Source organism: Prionailurus bengalensis, chromosome A1 (assembly GCF_016509475.1).
Source record: "Prionailurus bengalensis isolate Pbe53 chromosome A1, Fcat_Pben_1.1_paternal_pri, whole genome shotgun sequence".
In the NCBI taxonomy this organism is placed as follows: Eukaryota; Metazoa; Chordata; class Mammalia; order Carnivora; family Felidae; genus Prionailurus; species Prionailurus bengalensis.
In genome coordinates this window covers 212,203,465-212,228,282 of record NC_057343.1, presented here as the reverse complement: position 1 = coordinate 212,228,282, position 24,818 = coordinate 212,203,465, and the positions used below count along the sequence as shown (strand labels likewise).

The following is a 24,818-nucleotide window of genomic DNA, read 5'->3' as shown; positions in this document are numbered from 1 at the left end:
TCAGGTCATGATCTCAGGGTTTGTGAGTTCAAGCCCCCCACCATGCTCTCTGCTGACAGCTCAGAGCCTGGAGCCTGCTTCAGATTCTGTGTCTCCCTCTCTCTCTGCCCCTCTCCCTCTAGTGCTCTCTCTCTCTCTCAAAAATAAATGAACATTAAAGAAAAAAGAATATAAAATAAGCTTTGGGTGAAATTGTGGGCTGGTGTCAGATATGCTAGTTTTATCCTTATGATAATGTGTAGTATGCTGAGTAAGGTCTCTGTGACTCACCTCACTCGACCGCAACCACACATCAACTATCATTTCTACAGATCGGGAAGAAATGCTATTTCTTCAAAATCAATTAACCACCTCGTTACTAGATAGATAAAAGAGGACAATCTGGTACGGAGGAGCTTGTGGTAGTGCAGTGATATATAGTGTTTGACTGCTGTTGCCTGAAGGACCCTGAGAGAAGCACATTGAGGGTTTGGGAGGATTTTGAAATCATTTAAGAGATGATAGCTTTGTCCTATGATAACATAATTTATTTTGTGTATCAGTTCTGCATTCTAACCCAATGTCCTTCACTTCATAAGAAAAATACAAGTGACCCCAAACTAAGGACATTTTTTAAAAAACAAATTTTATTAACACTTAAAATTTTTTTCCTGAACATTATGTGCTTACTATGAGGCAGGCAGAGAGCCAAGCATTCCTCAGACATTACCTCTAATCTTTAAAACGGCTCTCAAAAAATAATAAAATAATAAAATAGCTCTTCAAGAGAGATGTAGATATGGTTATCTCTGTCCTAGAGATGAGGATACTTGAGCTCAGGGAGGTTAAGCAGCTTGCCAGAGGTTGCACAGCTAGTCAGGGGCAGAGTCAAGATGCCAGCATAGATGTCTCTGGCTCCAAAGTCTGTTTTCCTCTGGGCTATCTGTGTCATTGCAGAGGACAACAACTGGACCAGAGTAACCTCTGGAACCACCAAGGGAAAGCCTGATTATATTTGGTAGGCTTTATTTGAGAAGGTGCAGATAGATGATTTTTTAAAAATTTCTATTGTAAAAAGGTTGAAATTAAGTCTTAAGGTTTACTAAGGTTAGATTGCACCTCACTTGGCCAGAATATGCTGTCATCGTCCATAACCTGAATTGATAACAAGGGTATTGGAATGTAATTTTGTAAAATAAATTGAAGTTGTTTTTATTTTTTAAATGTTTATTTATTGAGAGAGAGAGAGAGAGAGAGAGAGAGAGAGAGAGAGAGAGAGACAGGGAGAGAGAATCCCAAGCAGGCTCCATGCTCACAGGGCAGAGCCCAACTGGAGACTCGATCGCATGGAACTGTGAGATCATGACCTGAGCCAAAATTAAGAGTCAGACGCTTAACCAACTGAGCCACCAGATGGTCCTGAAGGTTTGCTTTTAGATCTAAGTTTGTCTCGATAAATTTTATTGGTTATATTTTGTTTAATTAGATCAAAAGTTGTGTTTTCTTTCAGAATTTCGTATGTCATCAAGTATTGATTTATATTTATTCAGGGATATTTATAAGGCATCTACTGTTAAACTTCAGTCTTTTTATTTGATTATTAAAAGATGTTTCTAGAAGTACTTTCACAGCATTTTGAATTTAAGTTATGGAATTTTAGTCTATGTATACATAATGAATATAATGATGCTTTATATGCAACATTATCTTTACATTTCTATCTCTATGTTTTAAAATTCAGGTCCCAAGTCATTTGCAAAGGCATTTTCCAGTGGCTATCTAATTGGAGAAATTCTGCACAAGTTCGAACTTCAGGGTGATTTTTCAGAATTTTCAGAAAGCAGGTTAGTGAGATTGAGTCTTTCTAAAAAGGGTCATTTCCTTTGGCATTTGGATGGCTTTAGCTCCCAGAGTTAACTTTAAAAGGATCATGAGCCACAAGATCCCTTCCAAGCCTGAACCAGCCAAACACACCATTGATACGAAAATTGTTGGCTCCTGGAATATGCATCCTTCATTGTCCCAGGAGCACAGAGGAGTGAAAGTTATATGGTTGCAGCAAAACCCCCTCTCTAGATGGAACCTATTTTAGGATCTCCTAGATTTCTGAAATTTGAGGCCATACTACTTCTTATTTTGCTAATTGCTTCTCTCTTTTAAGAGAAGTAAAGCAACATACAGATTCCTGGCAAAAAACCACCCGTAATATTTTTTTTTGTTTTTAGCAGCTATATTGAGATATAATTCACAGACTGTAATTCACCAGTTTAAAGCATACAATTCAGTGGTTTTAAGCATATTTACGTGTTTAGTACATTCACAACCATAGCCACTAACCACCTGGCCCCTGGTACCCACAAATCTATTTTCTGTCTCTATAGATATCCCTATTTTACACAGTTATGTATCAGTGGGATCAAACAATATGTATATTTTGTGACTGATCATGTTTTCAAGGTTTATCCATATTGTAGCATGTATCAGTACTTCTTACTGTTTATTTGCTGAATAATTTCAATTGGATATACCACATTTTGTTTATCGATTCATTAATTGGTGGATATGAGTTATTGGTTACTATGAACAGTGTTGCTGTGAACACTGTGTTTTTACATGGAAATGTTTTCATTCCTCTTGGTATATGCCTAGGGGTGACATTGTTGGGTTACACGGTCTGTGTTTACAATTTTGAGGAACACCCATATTGCTTTTCAAAGTGCTGGTATCATTTACATTCACACTTGTAATGGATGAAGGTTTCAGTTTTTCCACAGCCTCATCAATATTTGTTACTGTCTTTTTTATTATAGTTACCTAGTCAGTGTGAAGTAGTATCTCATGTGATTTTGATTTGCATTTCCCTAATGACTAATGATGTTGAGCATCTTTTCATGTACTTGCTTATTCGTCATTTGTATAGCTTCACTGGTGAAATGTTATTCAATCTCTGCCTGTTTTCTTCTACATTTTATGTTTTAAAGCAGTTTCAGATTTACAGTAAAATTGAGAAGAAAGCACAGAGGTTTTTCATTAAGCCCCTGCCCTGACACATTCATCACCTCTTCTATTATCCACTCCCCTTACCAGAGTGGTGCATTTGTTGCAGCTGATAAACCTGTGTGATTCATGTTCACTCGAAGTGAGTAGTTTATATTAGGATTCATTCCTGGTGTTTTCCTTCTATGGGTTTGGATAAATGTGGAATGACTTATAGCTACCATTATAGTATCATAGGTAGTATTTTCACTGCCCTAAATCCTCTGTGCCCCACCTACTCCTCTGTCCCTTACCCCAGCCATGGCAACCACTGATTTTTTTTTTTAACTATCTTCATAGCGTTGCCTTTTCTAGAATGTCATATAGTTGGAATGACAATAAATAGTAGACTTTTGGCTTCATTCACTTGGAAATATGCATTTAAATTTCCTCCATGTCTTCTCATGGCTTGGTAGCTCGTTTCTTTTTGCACTGAATAATATTTCATTGTCTAGATATACCGGTTTATTTATCCATTTATCTACTGAAAGACATCTTGGTTGCTTCCAAGTTTAGCAATCATAAGTAAAGCTGCTATAAATATCCACATGTAGGTTTTGTGTGGACATAACACTTCAACTCCTTTGGGTGGATAACAAGGAGCACAGTTGTTAACCTCATGTGATAGCAGTACGTTTCGTTACAGGAATGAACTGGCTTCCTGAGTGGTTGTACTACTTGCATTCTTCCTAGCAGTGAGTGAGAGTCCTTGCTGCTTCACATCCTTGCCAACATTTAGCGCTGTCAGTGTTTTGAATTTAGGCCATTCTAGTAGGAGTATTGTGGTATCTCTTTGTTATTTTAAATTCAAGTTCTGAAAGTTGCACAGTATGTATGATTATTCTTTGTGCTCCAAGCATTGTCCCTGGCCCATAGCTGACACACAATCATATTTTTCTATTGAATAAATGCATGATGTCAGAAAGTATGCCTGTTTAGCCATAGACGACTTAAAGCACCATACCAGCCAGATGATGTATGTAGTATTTCAGGTATACTAAATTAGCTTTTGTCAGCAGGGCCATAGAGGCTCTTTGTGTGAAATGGAAAAAGGGACCTCATCTGGATGGACACAGTTGTAAAAACACAGGTCTTAGTGAACAGAGAGGCCTTTATGCAAAGGAGAGGAACCCCTTTTTGGCTGAAACAGCCTTGCATCAGGGACAGGGATTGGCAAGCTGAGCACAGGACAGTGTCATACTCTTGCCCCACCCTTGGACAGGGGTGCCCCTGAGTAATATCATATGTAACAGCCCTCTTTTTCACCCGCTGCAAACAACTAACTAACTTTCTATCCCACTGAGAATCATTTCTTTAATGTGAGAAGAGGGACCCACTTGTTCAGACAACCAAATTCTATTCATCTTGAATTCTTGGAACAACACACTTTTTTTCCCCAGGGGCACATGGTCTTTGAAAGAAGGCAAAGATCAATAAATCCATGGATGTGACCTTTGTAGTAGTATATTTAATGGGGAAAAGCATCCTTCTTTGTCAAAGCCTGTTTTTTTAGGCAGATGTCTAATGCTAGGGCTTATGATTTGGAGTTTTTGTTTCATATTTTTAGTGTCTTTAGTCTAAAATATAAATGTTGCCTATAACTGAAGTTATTTGCCTTAGAACTTCTTAATTCTGAGAACTCATCTAACTCTGAAAGACTTCTCTGTTCTAGGATATGTTTAGTTCACCTCACCGGGTGAAAAATGAGCAGATCAGTTAAAAGAATAAAATGTAAAGGAGCTTGGATGTCCCTGGGGGGACAGCTTCTACTTACCTTGTAAGTAAGATGTGTTCCCTCACCAGGTGACAAGGAGGAGAGAAGCTAGATAATCTCTTGGCAAATAAGAACTGCAAGTATCAGATACCTAAAATAATTTAGATAATCCTAAGAATGTCTTATGTCTTAGAAAAATCACAAGAAAATTTGATTTTCCCTCTAAGTTCTAGAATAGGAATAAATACAAAATAAACACTAATCAGCTAAGCTAAGAATTGTGGCGACCAAAGTACGAGACACAAAAGTTTTATCTCCTAAACCAATGAATGTAATGCTAAAATGATCATGAACAAACATGTCACATGAGTTGCCATGAACTTATTACTTTCTTTTTTATGTTACATCCTACAGACGGCATTGCTTCCTCATGAAAAAAATAATACTGTGGAGGGGATTTATCTCAAATGAGGTTTTTGTTCTTGATTATCTTCCTTCCAATTTGTATGAAAGGGAAAACCCTTCCATGCTCAAATTACCAGTAGTGTGTTTTTGTCCAGTCAACAAAGAAAAGCAAGGAAAGACAAACTTCTTCCTCTCCCCTTGCCCATTCACTACCCTCTATGCAACATATATACAACATCTGGGGATTTGCTGTAAGAAAACTGAGACATCAAATATTAAAAACAAACAAACACTACACATAGAGGAGAAGACTTTTCCCAGGATACATTCCTTATTCCCTCAGAGGTTATCATTTGCATCATATACTCTGTCTCCAGAGCAAAGATGTCCTTACAGTTTGCCTGTATACAAAAACATGTTGATTTTCATGCAAACTGATTGAGCATATGCTATGCCAAGAGTGGACTTCCACCAGTTTACACACTAGTTATGCTCTTAAAATGTCGTTTTTATGTATTGAAAACTTCCAGAGAGAAGCACTGTTATACCTGGCTCTTCAGCCAGTTCATAATAGCCATTTTAAAGCCTGATGTATGGCTGATGTTTAATACTAATAGGCTTACACTGCATTCCTGGGGCCATGTAAAACAAGTCAGAGGAGAGGAAGTGCTCTCCACTTTTACTGCGTGCAGGGCTAAGTTTTGATAAAATTTGGAGATGGGTAGTGTTTGCTTTGGGATTTTCCCTCCTGAATTTTGATGCCCCTAATCTCTGTAGCCCAAGGTTATGATCCAGGCCAAAGCTCCGACAAGTGGCTCTCTGGTGGTCTTTCCAAATATGTGTAGTAGGCAAGACGTGTGGGGCTTTTAGGATAGGAAGGGCATGAAAGAATAACTGTGCAGGAAGAACAAGAAGTGGTGTCACGTGCCTGTCCAGGGAAGGTAGGCACAATCGTTGACTTAACTGTCCTTTGCGACTATACCCTGCAAAACGTGGTCTGCTTTACTCATTTTAGGCAGATGGTTGTCATATCAAACTGTAAGGTCATTTGTGGGGAAGCAAACTGCAAACCTGGACATAAGAAGACCTAAAAAAATGCTACTCTTACTTAGAGATTTCCTGTAGCATCCAATATTTCTTCTCAGCCCCTCAGAGACCTGTTTCTCTTTTATAAATTCAAACTATTGTATTGTATTCAAAGTTTGTTGATGTGGTTTGATATGCTAAGTATACTTTACCAAATATTTCTGCTGAAAGAATAATAGTAAGCAGAGGAAATAGGACAGTAAGTTACACCATATAACTAGAAAAGGAAATCAAGGTACTATGTCACTATTTTTGTTAACATTGGCCTTCCCATGATATTGACTCCTTATTCATATTTAGAAATCATTCATATATTTCCTCAGCCCTACCTCCTTTTAGAGCATGGGTTTTTAATTTGTAGTGAATGGGCACTTTTAGGCTAGATTTTAGGAGTTTCACAAACATCCAGAAATGGGATACATATTTTGTGTATATGCACGGATGTGTTTTCTTTCTTGTGGAACAGGTTCCATGGCGCTCATCAGATTTTCTGTGGTATCTGTGATCAAAAAAAAAAAAAAAAATTAAGTGTGAAGGAATCTCTATAAACCTCTACACACTTAATTGAGGTCGTTGAATATCATTGTGTCTTCCCCAAATAACTTTATAGTCCAAAATGAAGTCATTGAGTGAAAAACCCTATATGAGAAATTCTACCCAATAGGTGCCAACCCCCTTTAACTACAGAATCTTTTTTGTGGGGTTGAGGGAGGTTGAGACTTTGACTTATATTGAAGTATATTCAGTATGTTTTTTTCCTGTATATTTTTTCCATCCTTCAGGTATATTCAGTATATTTTTTCCAACACTGAATGTTGGCAAGTTAAAATAAGGAGGAAATAAGCCAGTGGTTAAAACTGATATTTGCATCTAGTTGGAACATAAAGAGGCCCAAGAATTGAAAATGCATCCAGCATCTCTTTGGCCATCTTTTTGTCACTAGATTCATAGGCTCATTGACAGCCCTAAATCATTTGAGACCCATATTCCAACACTTACCTCAGTTTATCATTTTTTGTTCATTCATGTGTTGTCCTGCTGTGAGCCCCTCAAGGGCAGGGAATACATCGTATTCATCTTTGTAAGACTTTAATAAACTTATTAAAATCTCATAGGTGATTCAAAGATAACTTAAAATTAGAAAGTCTTTACTGATTCTTAAAGTAGTAATATAAACTTTAAAGTGAAGATTGCATAATTAATTAGATTGCTTAGCTAATATTATTTAATTAAATATTTCTGACAGTGCCTGAGAGGATTCTTGTTAAAGTTGTCAGCGCAACATTTAAGGCTATTTTCAGACTCGAGTAATAATATCATTTAAAGCAATGGAAATTTAATTTTTTTTAATGTTTATTTATTTTTTTTTTTAATTTTTTTTTTCAACGTTTTTATTTATTTTTTGGGGGACAGAGAGAGACAGAGCATGAACGGGGGAGGGGCAGAGAGAGAGAGGGACACACAGAATCGGAAACAGGCTCCAGGCTCCGAGCCATCAGCCCAGAGCCTGACGTGGGGCTCGAACTCACGGACCGCGAGATCGTGACCTGGCTGAAGTCGGACGCTTAACCGACTGCGCCACCCAGACGCCCCAATGTTTATTTATTTTTGAGAGAAAGAGAGACTGAGTATGGGCAGGGAAGGGGCAGAGAGAGAGGGAGACACAGAATCCAAAGCAGGCTCCAGGCTCTGAGCTGTCAGCACAGAGCCTGACATGGGGCTTGAACCCACAAATCGTAAGATCATGACCTGAACTGAAGTCGGCTGCTTAACCAACTGAGCTGCCCAGGCACCCCTAAAGAAATGGAAATTTAAATTACAGCTTTGCCTTCTGAGTAAAATATTTTTTTAAAACCATAGTTGTTTTTCTGTTTAGAAGAAAGCAGTTATCTGTTTTTTGTATTGACTTCCTATAAAAATTCTAGCATCTATTTAAGCAGAAAAGTGTATAAAATGAGTTTTAGTTTCACCATTCAAGAGAAGTAAGTGGGTGGAGTTGTGGACAATAGAAAATCTCAATGTATTTACATGACTGAGTGGTTTTACAGAGGAACGGTATATTGTAAAGACCATGGGATAATTCATCATATCAGGTCATGATCATGCGTTGGATATTTGTTGTTTTTAATTCAATGTCAGTGTCTAATTATGTAAAATATTTTAATGCCTAGAGTTTCAAGTGCCAAACTTAATAATTTTTCTCGCTTGGAGCCAACACTTCGCCTTCTGGGTGTGCAGTTTGATCAGAATGTGGCCCACAGCATCATCACAGAAAAGCCTGGGGCGGCAACAAAACTTTTGTATCAGTTGTACACCGTTCTTCAGAAAAAGAAGAAAAGTGGGCTGACCACAGTGGAAATGCGAACCATGCAGCCCCCAGCAAACGCCAGACACCAAATCATGAAAAGTGAGGCTTTTCGAGACGTAAGTACACAAAGAAACATAAGCCTACCACCATGTAAAACTTGGTAAGGAGACATGACAGTGATGTTGCATTTCAAAAAAGCCCCATTGGGTATCTGTGTCCCTTATGTATGTTATTGGTCATACTTGGGTTTTGTTTTATATTAATATTTTCAATTCATGTGTCCATTTTTGACGTCTCCCTTCACATGGCTACTAGTATATCAAATTCTGTGTGTTCCTAATTCCAAGTGTTTTCATGCCTTGCTCCTCTCGCTATTTCTGCCTCTGTCATATCTGCTCATATCCCTGTATGAATTACTACCACAACCTACTAACATTTCTCCCGGTCTTCTGGCTTTCCGCCAGACGTCAATCAACTGCTAGATGAATCTTCCCAAAATTCCGCTTGCACTGGGTTCTCTGGTCAGAAACCTCTCATTTTACGTATGTCCTGTCTCCAACCTGGACTGACTGACATTCAAGATCTTTCACTAAATGGTCTCAACCTCTCTGACTGCATTTCTTCATAGTCTTCAGCATAAAGTCTGTCTTTTCTACATTGATCAGCAACCTATCCTTGAACAACTCTTGTATATCTCTGCTCCTCCCTCCCTTTCACCCAAGCTTATACTTCTCATCTCTCCTCTTCCTGCAAGCTTTTCTCCATCTACTTCTGTGGCAACCTTCCCAGTACACATGGATTCCTCCTAAGGCACACGTAATTCTCACTCTCTGGTGTTAAACTCCTGCTGTTGATATTGTTGGCTGACTTTCATGATTTATCTGTCATAAGGCCTCACAAGATTTTTAGTTCTTTAAATTCAAGGAATATGCCTGGTGCAATGATTTGAACATTGCAAATTGTCATTAAGTGTGTTTTGGTTAATCGATACAACGTTTTAGTTGACGGTTCTCTCTAGTTCCTGTGCTATTTCCTTATGGTAAGTGAAGTACATTAACTCTTCCAGGCCTCTAGGATAATGGGGGGTGCTGCCCTGATGGAGTGCACTAAATAGAAATGGAAACAATTAAACATGTACGTTGAATTTATGAAGAAACAATGACATAATAGATGTGAGGGCCGTCTGCACTTTCAGATTTTCCTATTCGCACGAGTCTTATGAGCCTGGTAGAAGAATGAGCTCAGCAGCCATGGAGAGCTGGAATTGGATTAGGCTTACGGCCAAAGAACATGGTATCCCGTCCTGCCTCCTTCACGTGCAAGGTGACTCACTTTGAACCAATCCCTGAAACACTCTCAGCCTCTATTTCTCTATTTTCCCAACTGTTAAAAGCAAAATTGATTATCTCCACCTACCTCAGAGTTGGGCTCTTTTTTTCAGTCTTTAAGGAAACAATACACAAAAAATTCTTTATTAAGTGTAAAACAGTCAACAGCAGCAAGCGCTGTAAGAGCTGTGTAGTTGAGGCCAAAAAGAAACCATTAGGTTTAAAGTTGGCCATGGTGACCTTCCCAGAGTCAATCATTCGTTTGTTGAACAAATATTTGTTGGGTTCCTATTTTATGTTAGGCAATTGCACTATGACCAGCACAAGGATGGTCCCAATCCCCTTGGAGATAAAATTCAGGGGAGAGAAAAATGTTTCAATGGAGTAGTGTGGAATGTGGTGAGTTGAATAGTCAATTGAGATGAAGAAGACAGAAGCATAGACTATTCATTCAAGAAATGTGGAGGGAAAAGAGAAGAGAAAATGAGAACAGTAGCTGCAGGAGAGAAGCTCAAGAGAAACGTGAGGTTATTTGTTTCCTTTATGGACATACAGACCGGGACAACTTGCCAGTTGAGAAAAAGAATCAGTGGCAGGAGATGACTGGTGTGAGAACCAAGTGGAACAAGGTTCTCAAGGGAAGAAAAGAGGATGCAACTGATGGGCCAGGTGGAGGAGGAGATATGTTAGGAAGGAGTTAGACATGCCTTTTTCTTTGATACCAGATGGAAGAAAATTCAGGTGTCTATTGCATAATAATATTGACTAAAACTTATTGATTGTACACAGGGAGGTGCAAAGCCCTGTTCCAGGGGCCGTGCATCTGTTATCTCCTTTGATCTTCACAACACTCTTATGAGATAGGTGCTTTTGTTATTCCCCTTTTACAGATGATGAAACTGAGATGTAGAGGGATTCAGTAACTTGCCCAACTTAATGCAGCTACTAGGGGGTAGAGTTGTAACAAACCTAGGCACTGGGTCTCTACTCTTAACAGTAGACTCCATTATCTCTCAGTGGGCATTTCCTGGGTTGGGGAGAGGATAATAATTAAGCTGAAGATCTAGATATCGTATTGAGGTCGAAAAGTAGGATGTTCAAGGACCTGGCATTTTTGTTGCCTCTGAAGAGGGAGGCCGGGCGATTTTTAACGAGGAGAAAAGCAGGAAGGTGTGTATGGGCGTAAAGTCAGCTGATAGGTCCTTAAACGATCTTCTGAGTAAGTGCCAGTATCTACTGAGGCGGTTTTAGAAGAGAAGGACCAAAAATTTTTTGAGCAACAGTAACATTTGAAAAAAAAAAAAAACTTTTAGTAAGTCTTTGGCTTTTAAGGAGATTACTTTTGGATATAAACATTTTAGTTAAAAGCATCAGCCATATTGCTTTGACGTTCATTTTCTTATATTGTTACACTCTCCTTCCCAGTGGCCTGGAAGTTTCAATGTTTCTTCACTCTTTACTAGGAGGTAGCTTAAATAATGGAAACAATCTGGCTTCTCATATTATCTCATATATGTTGAATTGGTCTTATAAAATTATTCTTACGAAAATGTACTTCTAAGAATTCATTCACGTAATGAATACTATTTATTAAAAATTAAACTCAGGGCAAAAAAATATAAAAGTATATATGAGACTATTTTATATATAAGAAGGAATTCAGATCATGTTTTTATTATTTTTATGTAAATTAAAGATATAAGTGATTAGTATTGGGCTTGAATTTAGTTTAACCATCAAAAATAGTGTTTCGTAGAAATTTTATTTTGAAGACAAATTTTATGTGCGCTTATAATGACAATACACTTTTATTTTCTAGTAACGAAATCTTTTGAAATGCTTTCTTCATTTAGAGACTTAGAAACCTGATACCACGTCAAACTGATTTCACTCTGATGCGGGTTACACACAGGTTTCAAGAAAAATATAGACACATGAGAGAAGATCTTGTCCGCATGCATTCTGAGAAACTTGAAAAATTTCAAAAACTCAAGGAAGAACAAAGATGTTTTAATACTGAAAAGGTTTTATAGTACAACTTTTCCAGAAATTCATTAGTGCATAGTAGTATACTGTTTGCGATTTATGCCGATGGTACACATTGCATAAGCATTAATGTGGCTCAAGTTGCATGTTCCTTTGACTCGTGCTCTGCCCCACTCTCACCTTTCTCTCCCCTCAGTTTCCCCTTTTCTCTATCCCCATTCCTGCTGTCACCTCTCCCTGAGACCAAGAACAAGAACTGCCATTCTCTGGAGTGGCAGGACCACTTGATCTCTTTTTTAAGTTGTCTGGTTGAAATTAATGCTTCCGATGCCTTAGCGATGTGGGATTGCTACTAACTGCTCCAGTGAGGGCTTACGGCTGTTTTCCCCACTAAGGGCTGTGGAACGGGATTCCGCCTCTCTGGTCCCTCTTCTGCAATCCCTTGGTCTTCCTGTCCTGCCTCATTTTTCTCATCCTGGCAATGTGGGGTGATTTTCTGTTTGCTTCCCTTTCCAACACCCTTAAACATCTCTTAACTTCTTTCTGGCCCCTCTTGCTTTGACTAATTCCCTGCTGTTTCTCAAATTCCTTTGAAAATCTTTAGTGATCTCCTATGCCTTTAAGAACATGAGCACCTGACTGGTGTGTGGAATCATTAAAGATTTTTAAGAGAATTTCAGATGACTAGGTATATGGAATGTGTAAACTACAGGCAAAAGGATTATAGTTTTCTTCATTGCACTATAAATCACTTGTTAAATTCATATATTTAGAATGACAAGAAATTAAAATATCCTGGATGTAGTCATCCCCCTGTGTGGAGGGAGGGAACGATGAGAGACAAACTCTGGCAGATCTTACGATCCCATTAGTTGCTAGAGAGTAAAGGGTTGGGCTTCCCCTTCACATTGCACGGCAAGGAGACGAGGCACTCTTAAAGTAGTGTTTGAAACCAAGTGCTGGGACTCTAATTTTTAAGGAACCAGCCTAACTGTGATGCATCAAGTGTAATGCAGAAAGTCTCCAAAGAGAGTTGGGAGAAAGGAAATAGGAAACCATTAAATATTCTGAAATAACTTATGTTAACGATGGTAGAAAGCAAATAGGACAAAGGGCAAAGCCTATGTATTCCCTGTTTTCTAAAGACGAAAAGATCTTTAGATTTTGGAAAGTAAAATGGCAAGAAAAAAATTTCAATATATTTAAATTATAATTTTTGACTTGTTAGTGGTTAACTAAAGTTTCTCATCTTTGGGTATAGGAACTAATGCTCTTATTAGTTCTTTAATGTAATGCTTTAGTAGTAAAGCCATGATTAATTTTACATGTTACTTTTTTTAAATGTTTCTTTATTTTGAGAGAAAGAGAGAGAGAGAGAAAAAGAGCATGAGCAGGGGGAGGACAGAGAGAGAGGGAGAGAGAGAATCCCAAGCAGGGTCCGCGCTGTAAGCACAGAGCCTGATGCAGGGCTTGATCCCATGAACTGTGAGACCATGACCTGAGCTGAAATTAAGAGTCAGATGCTTAACCGACTGAGCCACACAGGAGACCCTTTACATGTTCCTTCTTAGAACATTTATTTTTTTTTAATATTTTATTTTATTCTCACTATTATTTTTCTTTACTTGTACCCTCCTGCTTATTTTCTACTTAAAATAGTTACTGCCTACATAGAGAAGAGATGATCCAATAATGGTATCACATAATTCAGTTTTTAATCCAATATTTGAGGTTGCTTCTGAATTCATTGTTTAAAGTGTGACTGAGTTTTGGGGAAGTTTTTCATTTCTTCTGGGTTCCCCAGAAGTCCTCCTAGAGACCATCTCCTAGATGGAACTTTCTCTGCAGACCATCTTTAGAGACAGCATTTTCTCTTTACATTATTGGGCAGGTCAGGAAGGTGGAATTAAGAAAGAATTATATTCTTCTTTGTATTTGAGGCATTTTTATTACCCTTTTAGTATCATCACCCAGAATGAAGATATACACATTTGATAGGCATAATTTGGTGATTCCAAAATTGTATTAATATTATACTTTTCAAGATGAGTCACATTGAGGGTACCTGGGTGGCTCATTCGGTTGAGCATCTGATTTCGGCTCAGGTCATTATCTCATGGCTCATGAGTTGAAGCCTTGTGTCGGGCTCTGTGCTGACAGCTCAGAGCCTGGAGCCTACTTTGGATTCTGTGTCTCCCTCTCTCTTTCTGCCCCTTCCCTGCACTCTCTCTCTCTCTCTCTCTCAAAAATAAATACAAACATTAAAAAAAAAAAAAAATGAGTCATATTGACATCTGCTTCCTAACATTACACAGTTGTGACACTTAGTCCATTGGTAAATTGCTGAGTTCTGAAAGTTTCAATGGAAAAATGTATGTATGTGTACCTGTGAGCGTATAATATAGCCTGTTGTTCTAATGAGTGGAATAACTAAACTAATGTATGTGGGATATCCAGCAACGCTTGAGCAGAAGACGACAAAATGAAATAATGGCCAAAATCCAAGCAGCTATCATTCAGATTCCTAAACCTGCATCAAATCGTACTTTGAAAGCACTTGAGGCCCAAAAAATGATGAAAAAGAAAAAAGAGGCAGAGGTAAGGTGATAATCCTTTAATATGGCGTTGTGTTAATCTTAATGAAAGACTGATCTTTTTCTAAAATGTACAGAGAGAGCTCCTCCAACTTCTTAGTTCCTTTTCTAATGATCTGTGTCATCGTTCCTTCTGATTCAAAAGCCCTCCACTGCACGCATATCTAATCCATTTTATACTGTTATTTGTTCAGAATCAGAGAATGTACCTTTAGGTCAGGGATAAGAAACTCATATTAAATGACAATACCAATCTGGCCTTCTGTGTTGAGAAGGATCCTGTGATCACATCAAAACTATTATAGAATGGTGCTTCTGTGATGAGTCATAACAGCCGTGGGCACAGAGGTGTCATTCAAGGTACACATACTATATATATTCCAACAATATTTTACTCAGTTCTTTTTCATTATGCATTTTTCTGAGTCCAGAAATGTTAAGTGGTTTGCTTGCTATCTTCCAATTTAAGATACCTATACTAGTGATATTTTACTGGCCCGTACCAGCTGTCAATCATTCCAGTAGGATACAATGTGCTTATATTTCACAGGGGAGCAGGACTACGTTTTGATACTAATTCCTGCAATCTACACTGCTTATGCTACAGTGGTTATTAATGATAGTCTCTCCTGTGACCTCAGGGAAAGAATAATAGCTACTATTTATTGAGAACCTGCTATATGTCAGTCTGTGTTGGCCACTTTATTTTATCTTATTATCTTTATTTTTTAAAAACTCTCCAAGTAGGGTATTGTTGCCCCCCATTTCTAAGTAAGGAAACTTAGACTCAGAAAGCCCCCATGTTTCACTCTCGTCCACAGTGCTGGTAAAGCAGAGACAGCACGTCTCTCCGATATCTAAATCCCTTGTGTTTTATGTTAATCCACATTTCTTTATTTTTTTAATATTTGAAAATATCTTATACTTGGAATCTAAAGAATAATACCCACAGAGGTTTTTCAGACCCAAATTTTAGGAAAGTATGTAGTTTTTATATTTCTCTGAGTTGATTAAAGTTTATTAATAAGTATTTGCACTAGATAGGAGATGAGCTAAACTTATTTTGAGAGAGCAAATTAATAACATACAAAAATTGCACAAATGCTTAAAACATCTGAGACAACAATTTTGGAAGAAACATTTATATCCAAATAATGCTTATGCTCATTTAAAAGAATTGCAAATAAAAATGCATGGCCTGACTCTTTGGTAATCGTCGTTTTCATCATATGGCCTTTGTTACACTGTCAGAACTGGAATCATGAGCGGAATGATTCAAGTTAGGCAGTTTTCACATTCTCTGAGGTATATTTAGCCTAATCAGAATTATAAAAATATTCTAGAGTACAGCTTTTTGTATCTTAGCTCCTAATTGGCTTGGGTTAGTAGTGCAAAGCATCTCGTAAACTTGCAAAATGAAGATTTTCAGTGGTTTCTAGAGGCAGAAAACTGATAACGACTTTTCTTTAAAGGATGTGGCCAATGAGATTAAGAAGTTTGAAGCATTAATAAAAAAGGATCTCCAGGCAAAAGAAAGGTGAGATGTGAATTGTTTTAACAGTCACAAAACTGCATTTTGTCCTATCTGTAACTTTTAAATATTTAGAAATAGTTTATTGGAAGTAGCTGCTCCAAAGATCTTTTTACTTTGTAGAATCTTCATGATGAGAATATATGAAGGAAGGTAAATGAGCTAAAATTCAGATTAATTGTTCATTAACAACTTTTGTGGAGATCAGAAGGGAAAGTGGCTATTATGAGATGTGAATTTAGTTTTCTATGCTATGCTTACTGTCCTAAATTCACACACTTTTAAAACATTCACAAAAATTGTTGCAAGTTACCACTAATTTAAATTTGTCACAGTAAAGCCTTTATTAGACTCTAGTTGGTTTCTTTTGTGTTGCAACCTCAGCATTTAGCACAGGGACCAGCAATAAAAAGTTGTCAGATGAGTTCAACTGTCACTAAGATGTTCAGTTCCATGAGTTCATTGCAAAAAAAATGCCTGGTTAATGGGCTTCATTTGCTTAAAGATAAAGATCCTCTCCCTTTATTGTTCCTATTAGGGGTCATTGACTCACAGAAGATAATTGATTAGGGATTATAGATTACGTAGGTAGGAGCAACTCGAGTTCTTCTGCATTTTTAAATGGAAACTACCCAGATTCTAGTCACTTACATTTTATGGAACATGAATTAAATCTCTGTTAAAGAAGAAAATAGGCACAAATTATGTAAGTCAGTTCCACAGTAGTATTTCTGAGGGAAGGAAAGAAATGAAAAGGAATAAGGAAAAGAAGAACAGATGGTGAGGAAGTCAGGTACGGAATGAAAATAAAGCAAAATGAAGGATACATACATTACCTTTTCTTCTACCCTCTGCAGAAACTCTTTTTTTTCTTTCCGCTTGAGACAGAGACAGCATGACTGGAAAGGGGCAGAGAGAGAGGGAGAGAGAATCCCAAGCAGTCTCCTTGCTGCCAGCACAGAGCCCGATGCAGAGCTCGAACCCACAAAACCGTGAGATCATGACCTGAGCTGAAACCAAGAGACAGACGCTTAACTGACTGAGCCACCCAGGTGCCCCGAAACTCTTGATGCCCTATTCTGATTCCCACTGCCATTTATCAGTGCTGCCCCTGACTGCTAAAGAAAACACAATCCAAGCTACCTACCCATGTAGCCACCATCCAAACCCCACCATACCCCTCTGGACTGGCCCATGAAACCACTGGATTTCTTCCAACTCTTTCATTCACCTGACCAGCCACACACGCTGGAGTGATAAACAGATGGTATCCACCAGTGCAACCATATTAACATATTGAAATACTTCCGTTACTTGTAGGGGAGTGGTATTATTCTCTATAGCTCTATGGCCATTCCCTTTCCTGGGACCCCTCAATTTCCACACAATTTAGCAGCCAGAATTAGCACCAAACACGGCAGTGTCTTCTCATTCCTGTACCAACACCCATCTTTGATCGATTAGTGTCCTTGCCATGTCAGTTTATTAAATAGTTTAAAGACCATCCTGTACAGTACAGCTGCAAACATTTCCTATGCTCACTATTATTGCCTTTGCCAACCCAACCTGAACCTAAGTCTCTCTATCAGTTAGCTTTAGAAACCCCAAACAAGAGTGGGTTAAATTAATTAAATAATTAAATAAGTTTACTTCTCTCTCATGTAAGAGAAGTCAAAATGTAAGCAGCTCAAAGCACGTGTTGGAGCTCCAAAGTCATCAAAGACAGGCTTTCCTTTACCTCCACTGTTCTTTTGTCTTTTGTGTCTTTTTTGTCCCCAAATTCACATTCACAATACAAGATGGCTCCTGGGGTTCTGGCCATTTGGCCCATGTTCTAGATGTAAGGAAGGAGGATAGGCAAAAAGTAGATATCTGAAATAGCTGAAATAGCTCCTTCTAAGAACCTTCCCCAAAGTCCGAGGTAACATTTATGCTTCCGTTTTATTGGCCAGAATTCAGTCACATGGCCATACCTGGCAAGAATGGAAGGCTTGGAAATGTAGTCTTTAGCTGGGTACATTGTTTTCCTGAATAAACCCTGGGGGGGGGGGGCTCTGTTTTGAGGAAAAAGGGAAGGAAATAGCATTGTCTATACAGGTCCTTTCTATGTGGAAGCCTTCACTTGGTCTTGCCAGAGACTTAGCACTGGGAGACATGAGATACAGACAGCCACGCTTCAATTTTGAGAGCGGCAGGATAGGCCTTGGGGCAGCCAGACTCCCTAGACTAGTCACCTGTGACTGTGCAGCCTCATCTGGGACTCCAGTCCCTTCCGGTATGCTGCAAATGAGCATTTTCTCTTTAAAGAATGTCGGGAGGCACTAGTCTGGAGCAAACTTGTAAAGAAAACAGAAATTATGGTACAGTATGGCCTTTGTTAAGTCCCTTTTATTAATCACTACATTAGTTCATTCTGAATATTTAGCTTAGGATCAAGCATGTCCTGGGCCCTTTCAAAAACTTCACACTACTTGATGCCAGAAAGCGCTAAAATCTCCCAAGTTGACCAGAAGGAGCAATTTCTTCAGCTGCCTCTTTCACAGCCTGCTCCTGAAACAGTTCCTCAGAGATGTCACCTCAAAGTCCATCTTTTTTCTCTTGTGGAGAAGTGAAATGTTTTCTCAGAGCAATGCAAGAGTTCCCATGGCTGCTTCTTCCTCACATGTACAATGTCTTTATTTTCTAAAACAAACAATAAATGCTATCTGCTACTTTTTTTTTTTTAGCTGAGATTGTTGGCTGCTGTGATTTGACATTTGGATTCATAGATTTACTTTTGGCTGTTCCTAGCAATTACTTTTTAAATACACACAAATTTGGCCAAGGTTCCAATTACTAGTTATGTAATTACACACCCAATTATTAACTCTGTGGAGGCCTGACAAGCAGATATAGAGAAATCATAATCATTGCCCTCAAGAAACCCACATCTAGGAAAATGAATATTTATTCAAGTAAATATCATGTAGCTTTCTTCAGCCTTTAATTGGAATGAGACAGCAGATGGATGGTTACAGGGCAGACTGATTGATAAATAAAGGACAAACAGTATGTTAAGTCTATTAACCCATATACAATCCAAAGCAAACTCTAAGAACACATTTGAGTAAAAATATAATAAGAATTTTAACAAAGGATCTAAAAAGTTATGCCACATAATTTTCATAAGTTCTTAATTGTACTAAATCTTAATAAATAGGGTTAAACTTCGTCTTTGATCCTCCTAAGGCTTTGCTGGCTACACAATTTCTGCTCAGTGCCTCTTAGTGACAGAACACAACTGAAGGTTAAGCCCCTGCTAATAAAATCACCAGGATTTCAGTGTGTAATCTAAAAAAAAATTACTCTGTATAGTGCTTCTTAGCACATCATTTGAAATTTAGCAGATATCAACTACATGTCAGGATGATGAGCACATGGACAGAGAGGAGTATAATAGGATATTCATGAGCTCAGAGTTCATCTGGGAGCAGCAAATGTACAAAAAATGAACTATAATACAATGTGATCTACACTACACACGTGCAATTATTACTTCATTAAACATGAATTAACTGCTTTTATACCTCTTTAATGCTTCTGTCTGTATAAGAATTGATGACTATTTAGTTGCTACATACAATAATGTGTCCTTGCCTTTTGAATAAGACAGTAAGTTCTATTTAAACTGAATACATTAATAACTTATAATATTTAAAATAATTATTGATAATATTAAAACTTGTTATTTATTGGCAGGTAACAAGATATATCTTGTTCCATTCTACTGTTGTATTCTGTTTATTTTGTAAAGAGACATGCAGATGAGAATTGATTATTTGATTCTTATATACATAAAAATGTGTCTTTTACTTTTTTTAAAACATACTTTTATTTATTTATTTTAATGTTTATTTTTGAGAGAGAGAGGGAGAGAGAGAGAGAGGAGAGAGAGAGAGAATGTGAGCGGGGGAGGGCCAGAGACAGAGGGAGACAGAATCCGAAGCAGGCTTTAGGCTCTGAGCCTGATGCGAGCACAGAGCCTGATGCAAGCCTCAAACTCATGAACTGGGAGATCATGACCTGAGCCAAAGTCAGACGCTTAACTGGCTGAGTCACCCAGGCACCCCTGTATCTTTTACTTTTAAAGATAACTTTTGAATGAATCTATAAATTCTGTACTAAGCCACCATTGTCCTGCTAAACTGTGTGTGTTTGCTTTCTGTTAGTAAGACCACTAGGCTCTTCCTGATCCTTTAGGTTTGGACATGAGGTGGGACAAGAAGCGAAGTAGGTCTTCTTACTTGGGTCTCCAGAACTTGGGCAAGAGGCTAGGTCAGTCTTGTGGGTGCAAGTGTGGCATGATGAGCAAGTCAATTTTCAGCTGCTAAGCTTCCAGTTAGAGCGGGGCCACTGCTCTAAGCATTCAGAAAGTTAGTGGGAGTTCATAGAGCAACTTGCGTTTGCATAGGGGAGTAGTGGATTGAGATATCCATGGAAGGACTCTCAGTGTCCTGACATTGGAAGATCTGGCTGATTTTTAAGGAGGTATGCCTTCCCTGACACTTTGGCTATCAATATGGTACTTACTCTTAACTCAAAACAGGGGAGGCAAGAGGCCTAGAGCCAGCAGGCAGAAGAGGGAAAGAAAATCCAATCTCTGGGCTCAGTGAAGATCATGATAAGTGAAAGAACAAATAGGCGATAGGCCTAGAAAGAAGGCTATGCTAAGGCTATGCTGAAGACCTCCCAACATAGAGTCCAGAAATACAGCGAATGGAATCTAACTATAAGCCATAGGTGTCACAATGAAGTTCTAAGATTTGCTTTAATGCTTGTATTAATAAGTTAACCGAGCACTGAAGGGAGCCTTTTCCCCGAGGTCTTCCTCCATAGTCGCAAGTAGCAGCATGTGGTTACACTGTTTTTCTAAATCCCAATAAAAACTGTTGTCCTTAGTGCCTCCAAGCCTTCTTCAGATACAGCAGGCCAGACAACTACTGATTTATTAAACACATATTCGGATGATGACTACATTAAAAAAATCCAAAAGCGCCTTGAGGAGGATGCTTTTGCACGAGAGCAAAGGGAGAAAAGACGGCGGAGGCTGTTAATGGACCAGTTAATAGCCCACGAAGCACAAGAGGTAAGATATTTAGATATTCCTTGAATAATAGTGATGGAAACTTTGCAAAAATGTAGACTTTTATGCATACATTTGTGTATCTTATTTATTTAGTATCTGTTACTCTGAATCAAATGTCAACAGAAAAACTTCACATCATCACAGCAAATACACTCGGGGAAAAAAAATCTGTGCAAAACAATCACTGAAGAATCTAAAATCTGGTGATGGTTATACAATATCGTGAATGTGCTTTTTACCACTAAATTGTACCCTTAAAAATATTTGAGATGGTAATTTTTATGTATATTTTCCCACATTTAAAAAATACTGACAAAAAAGAAATCTAAAATCTACATCAACGACGTGTATCTAGTGCTACTTTTGTAGGTAAGAGGGAGCTTTTTCCCAGTTCTTTTGAGGTATAATTGACAAATAAATATTGTATATACTTAATGTGTACAATGTGATGATTTTATATATGTATACCTTGTGAAATTATTGCCATAATGAAACTAATTGGCATATCCATCACCTGACATAATTTTTTGTGTGTTTGGTGAGAACACTTAAGATCTACATTTATAAATTCAACTTTTTAGATTGACATATAAGTGGGATTATGCAGTATTTATCTTTCTATGCTTGACTTATTTCACTTAGCATAATGCCTTCCAGGTTCATCCATGTTGTCACAAATGGCAGAGTTTCCTTCTTTTTTAAGGCTTAATAATGTGCCCATTGTGTATATATACTAATTTTTCTTTATCCGTTTATCCATCAGTGGAATCTTAGGTTTTGCTATATCTTGGCTATTGGGAATAGTGCTACAACGAACACGGGGATGCAGACATCTCTTTGAGACAGTGATTTAATTTCCTTTGGATATATGCCCAGAAGTGGGATTGCTGGGTCGAATGGTAGTTCTATTCATAATTTTTTGAGGAACAAACCATATTATATTCCATAAAGGCTACACCACTTTACATTCTCAGCATCAGTTTCCAAGGGTTCCCTTTTCTCCACAGACTTGCCAGCACTTGTTATCTCTTGTGTGTGTGTGTGTGTTTATTTTTTAATGTAATAGCCACTCCAACAGATGTAAAGTGATATCTCGTTATAGTTTTAATTTGCATTTCCCTGGTAATTAGTGATGTTGAGCACCTTCTCGTATACCTATTGGCCATTTGTTTGCCTTCTTTTGAGAAATGTCTGTTCAGGTCCTTTGCCCATTTTTAAATTGGTTTATTTGGGGTTTTGCTATTAAGTTGTTTGAGTTCCTTATATATTTTGGATATTAGCTAAAGATACATTTGCAAATACTTTTTCCCATTCTGTAGGTTACATCTTCACTCTGCTGATGGTCTCCTTTACTATGTAGAAACTTTTCATGAAATTAGATGTATTTCCACTTATATATGTTTGCTTTTGTTGCCTGTGTTTTTGGGGTCATATTAAAAAAAAAGCAAAAACAAAAACAAAAATCAAACAAATAAACAAAAAATATTGTCTAGACCAATGTCAAGATTTTTCCTCTATAGTTTCTTCTAGTAGTTTTATAATTTCAGGTCTTATGTGTACGTCTTTAATCCATTTTGAGTTGATTCTTGTATACAGTGTGAGATAAGGGTACATTTTCATTCTTCTGCATGTGGACATCCAGTTTTTCCAGCACCATTTGTTGAAGACGCTGTCTTTACCCACTAGGTAGCCTTGGCACTTTTGTTGAAGATCAGCTGACTGTAGAAGTATGGAGTTATTTCTGGACTCAATTCTATTCCATTGGTCTACATGTCTGCTTTTATGACAGTACCATACTGTTTTGAATACTATAACTTTGTAATATATTTTGAAATCAGGCAGTGTGATGCCTACAGTTCTGTTCTTCCTGCTCAAGAATGTTTTGCCTATTCAATGTTTTCTGTGGTTCCATATGAATTTTAGTAGTGCTTTTTTTAAAATTTCTGTGAAAAATGCTATTGGAAATTTGATAGGGATTTTATTGAATCTGTAGGTGACTTTAAATATTATGGACATGTTAGCATTACTGATTCTTCCAATCTCATGAACATGAGATATCTTTCCATCTATTTGTGTATTCCTCAATTCCACCAGTGTGTATTTCACCAATTGTGTATTTCACCAATGTTTTGTAGTTTTTAGTGCACAGACCTTTTACTTCCTTGGTTGAATTTATTCATAAATAATTATTTTTGATGCTATAATGAATGGGATTACTTTCCTCATCTCTTTTTCAGATTATCCATTGTATATAGGAACACAACAGATATTCATATGTTGATTTTGTATCCTAAAACTTTAGTGAATATGTTTTTTAGTTCTGACAGATATTTTTTGTTGCTGTTGTTGGAGTCTTTAGAGTTTTCTTTTTTTTTTTTTTAATATAGTTGAGAGAGAGGTGGGGGGGGGGGGAGAGGCAGAGGGAGAGAGACAGAGAGAGAATGAGAGAGAGAGAGAATCCCAAGCAAACTTGACACTAAGCACGGAGTGTGATGCAAGGCTTGATCCCACAACCATGAGATCATGAACTGAGCTGAAATGAGGAGTCAGAGGCTCTACTGACTGAGCCACTCAGGTGTCCCTAGAGTTTTCTGTATATAAGTTCATATCATATGCAAACAGACAGAGATTTGTCCAGGGATCCAGCCACCTAAAAGACATTAAAGGAAGTTTGTGCTCTGGATATTTCCATCAAGGGAACTGTTTCTTCTCAGTGTTGGGGAAAGATGCTATTCCTACAGCCAGGCTGGGGTATGCAGCAAGGAGCCTCCATTCCTACCGCCTCCTTTAGTGAAGTGTCATGTCCCAACCTCCCTGCACAGTGGACACTAGGGTCACTGTTTCACAGTTTCACAGTGGTGGAATGTGAAATTCCCATGTGCAACGTGGCATGTTTTTTTTTATCCATCCTTCTGTCTTCCAAAGAGAAAATGGCATTTGTCAGGGCTAGAATTTCCTCTGCTTCCCTCAAGTACCTACTGCTTTTGGGGAGCATGTCATGAATCTGTTGTCAGCCCTGGATGCTTTTATTTTGGCTCCATTTGTACTTCATCTACCAGAAATGCCTCTGAATATCTTCTCTAGCTTCCAAGTTGTGGCAGTGTCCCCCTGGGGTTTGTATACTCTGTTTTAGTTGGGCTTGTGAAGGGAGAGCCAGAGATCTGTGCTCAAGTTGTTATCTTGCCTAGTGATTTATAAACAAATGTGATTATATGAATGAGAAATGATGAGATTTAGGGTTAGAAATATCACTTTGAGTTTTTTGGAGGATGAGTTTTGGAGAAGGATTGGGGAGGGGGAGGCATGGTAAAGGAAGGGCTGACATTGTTTAAGGTCGGGGCAGTGCCAATAGGTATAGAATGGAGTAGGGCTGATATAAAAACATACATAGGAGTTAAAATAGACCACTTCATTGAAAATTGGAGATTAGGAATGATAAGAGCAGATTGAACTTAGGATGGTCCTAGAATTTTAGGTCACAGAGTCATAGTTTTATTTGGTTATCAACAGAGATGGGGAAATACTGGGGGAGCACCAGGACTGAAGGAAAGGTGATGAGTTTAGTATAGGCATTTAAGTGGAGACTATGAACCCAGTTTGTCTCCCAACTGGTTCTGTGGTCTTCTGGCTAGCATCTTGATTGGTTCTTGGGATTCACTCCAACTCAACTGTGTCTACCTTCCCCAAACCTTTTCTGTATTGTTTACTTGAAACTGGCATTTGAAC

At 38.0% G+C, this 24,818-nt stretch overlaps 1 protein-coding gene across 1 annotated transcript in view; it reads left to right on the top strand.

The window, feature by feature from the left end:
* LOC122494681 (sperm flagellar protein 2-like) overlaps positions 1 to 24,818 on the top strand; it is a 189,668-nt gene that overhangs the window by 15,435 nt on the left and 149,415 nt on the right. Inside the window, exons 2-7 of the mRNA XM_043600038.1 lie at positions 1,721 to 1,823; positions 8,392 to 8,644; positions 11,710 to 11,880; positions 14,300 to 14,440; positions 15,909 to 15,973; positions 20,906 to 21,092. Of these exons, the coding sequence (XP_043455973.1) occupies positions 1,721 to 1,823; positions 8,392 to 8,644; positions 11,710 to 11,880; positions 14,300 to 14,440; positions 15,909 to 15,973; positions 20,906 to 21,092 (920 nt within the window). The remainder of the gene's footprint in view (positions 1 to 1,720; positions 1,824 to 8,391; positions 8,645 to 11,709; positions 11,881 to 14,299; positions 14,441 to 15,908; positions 15,974 to 20,905; positions 21,093 to 24,818) is intronic.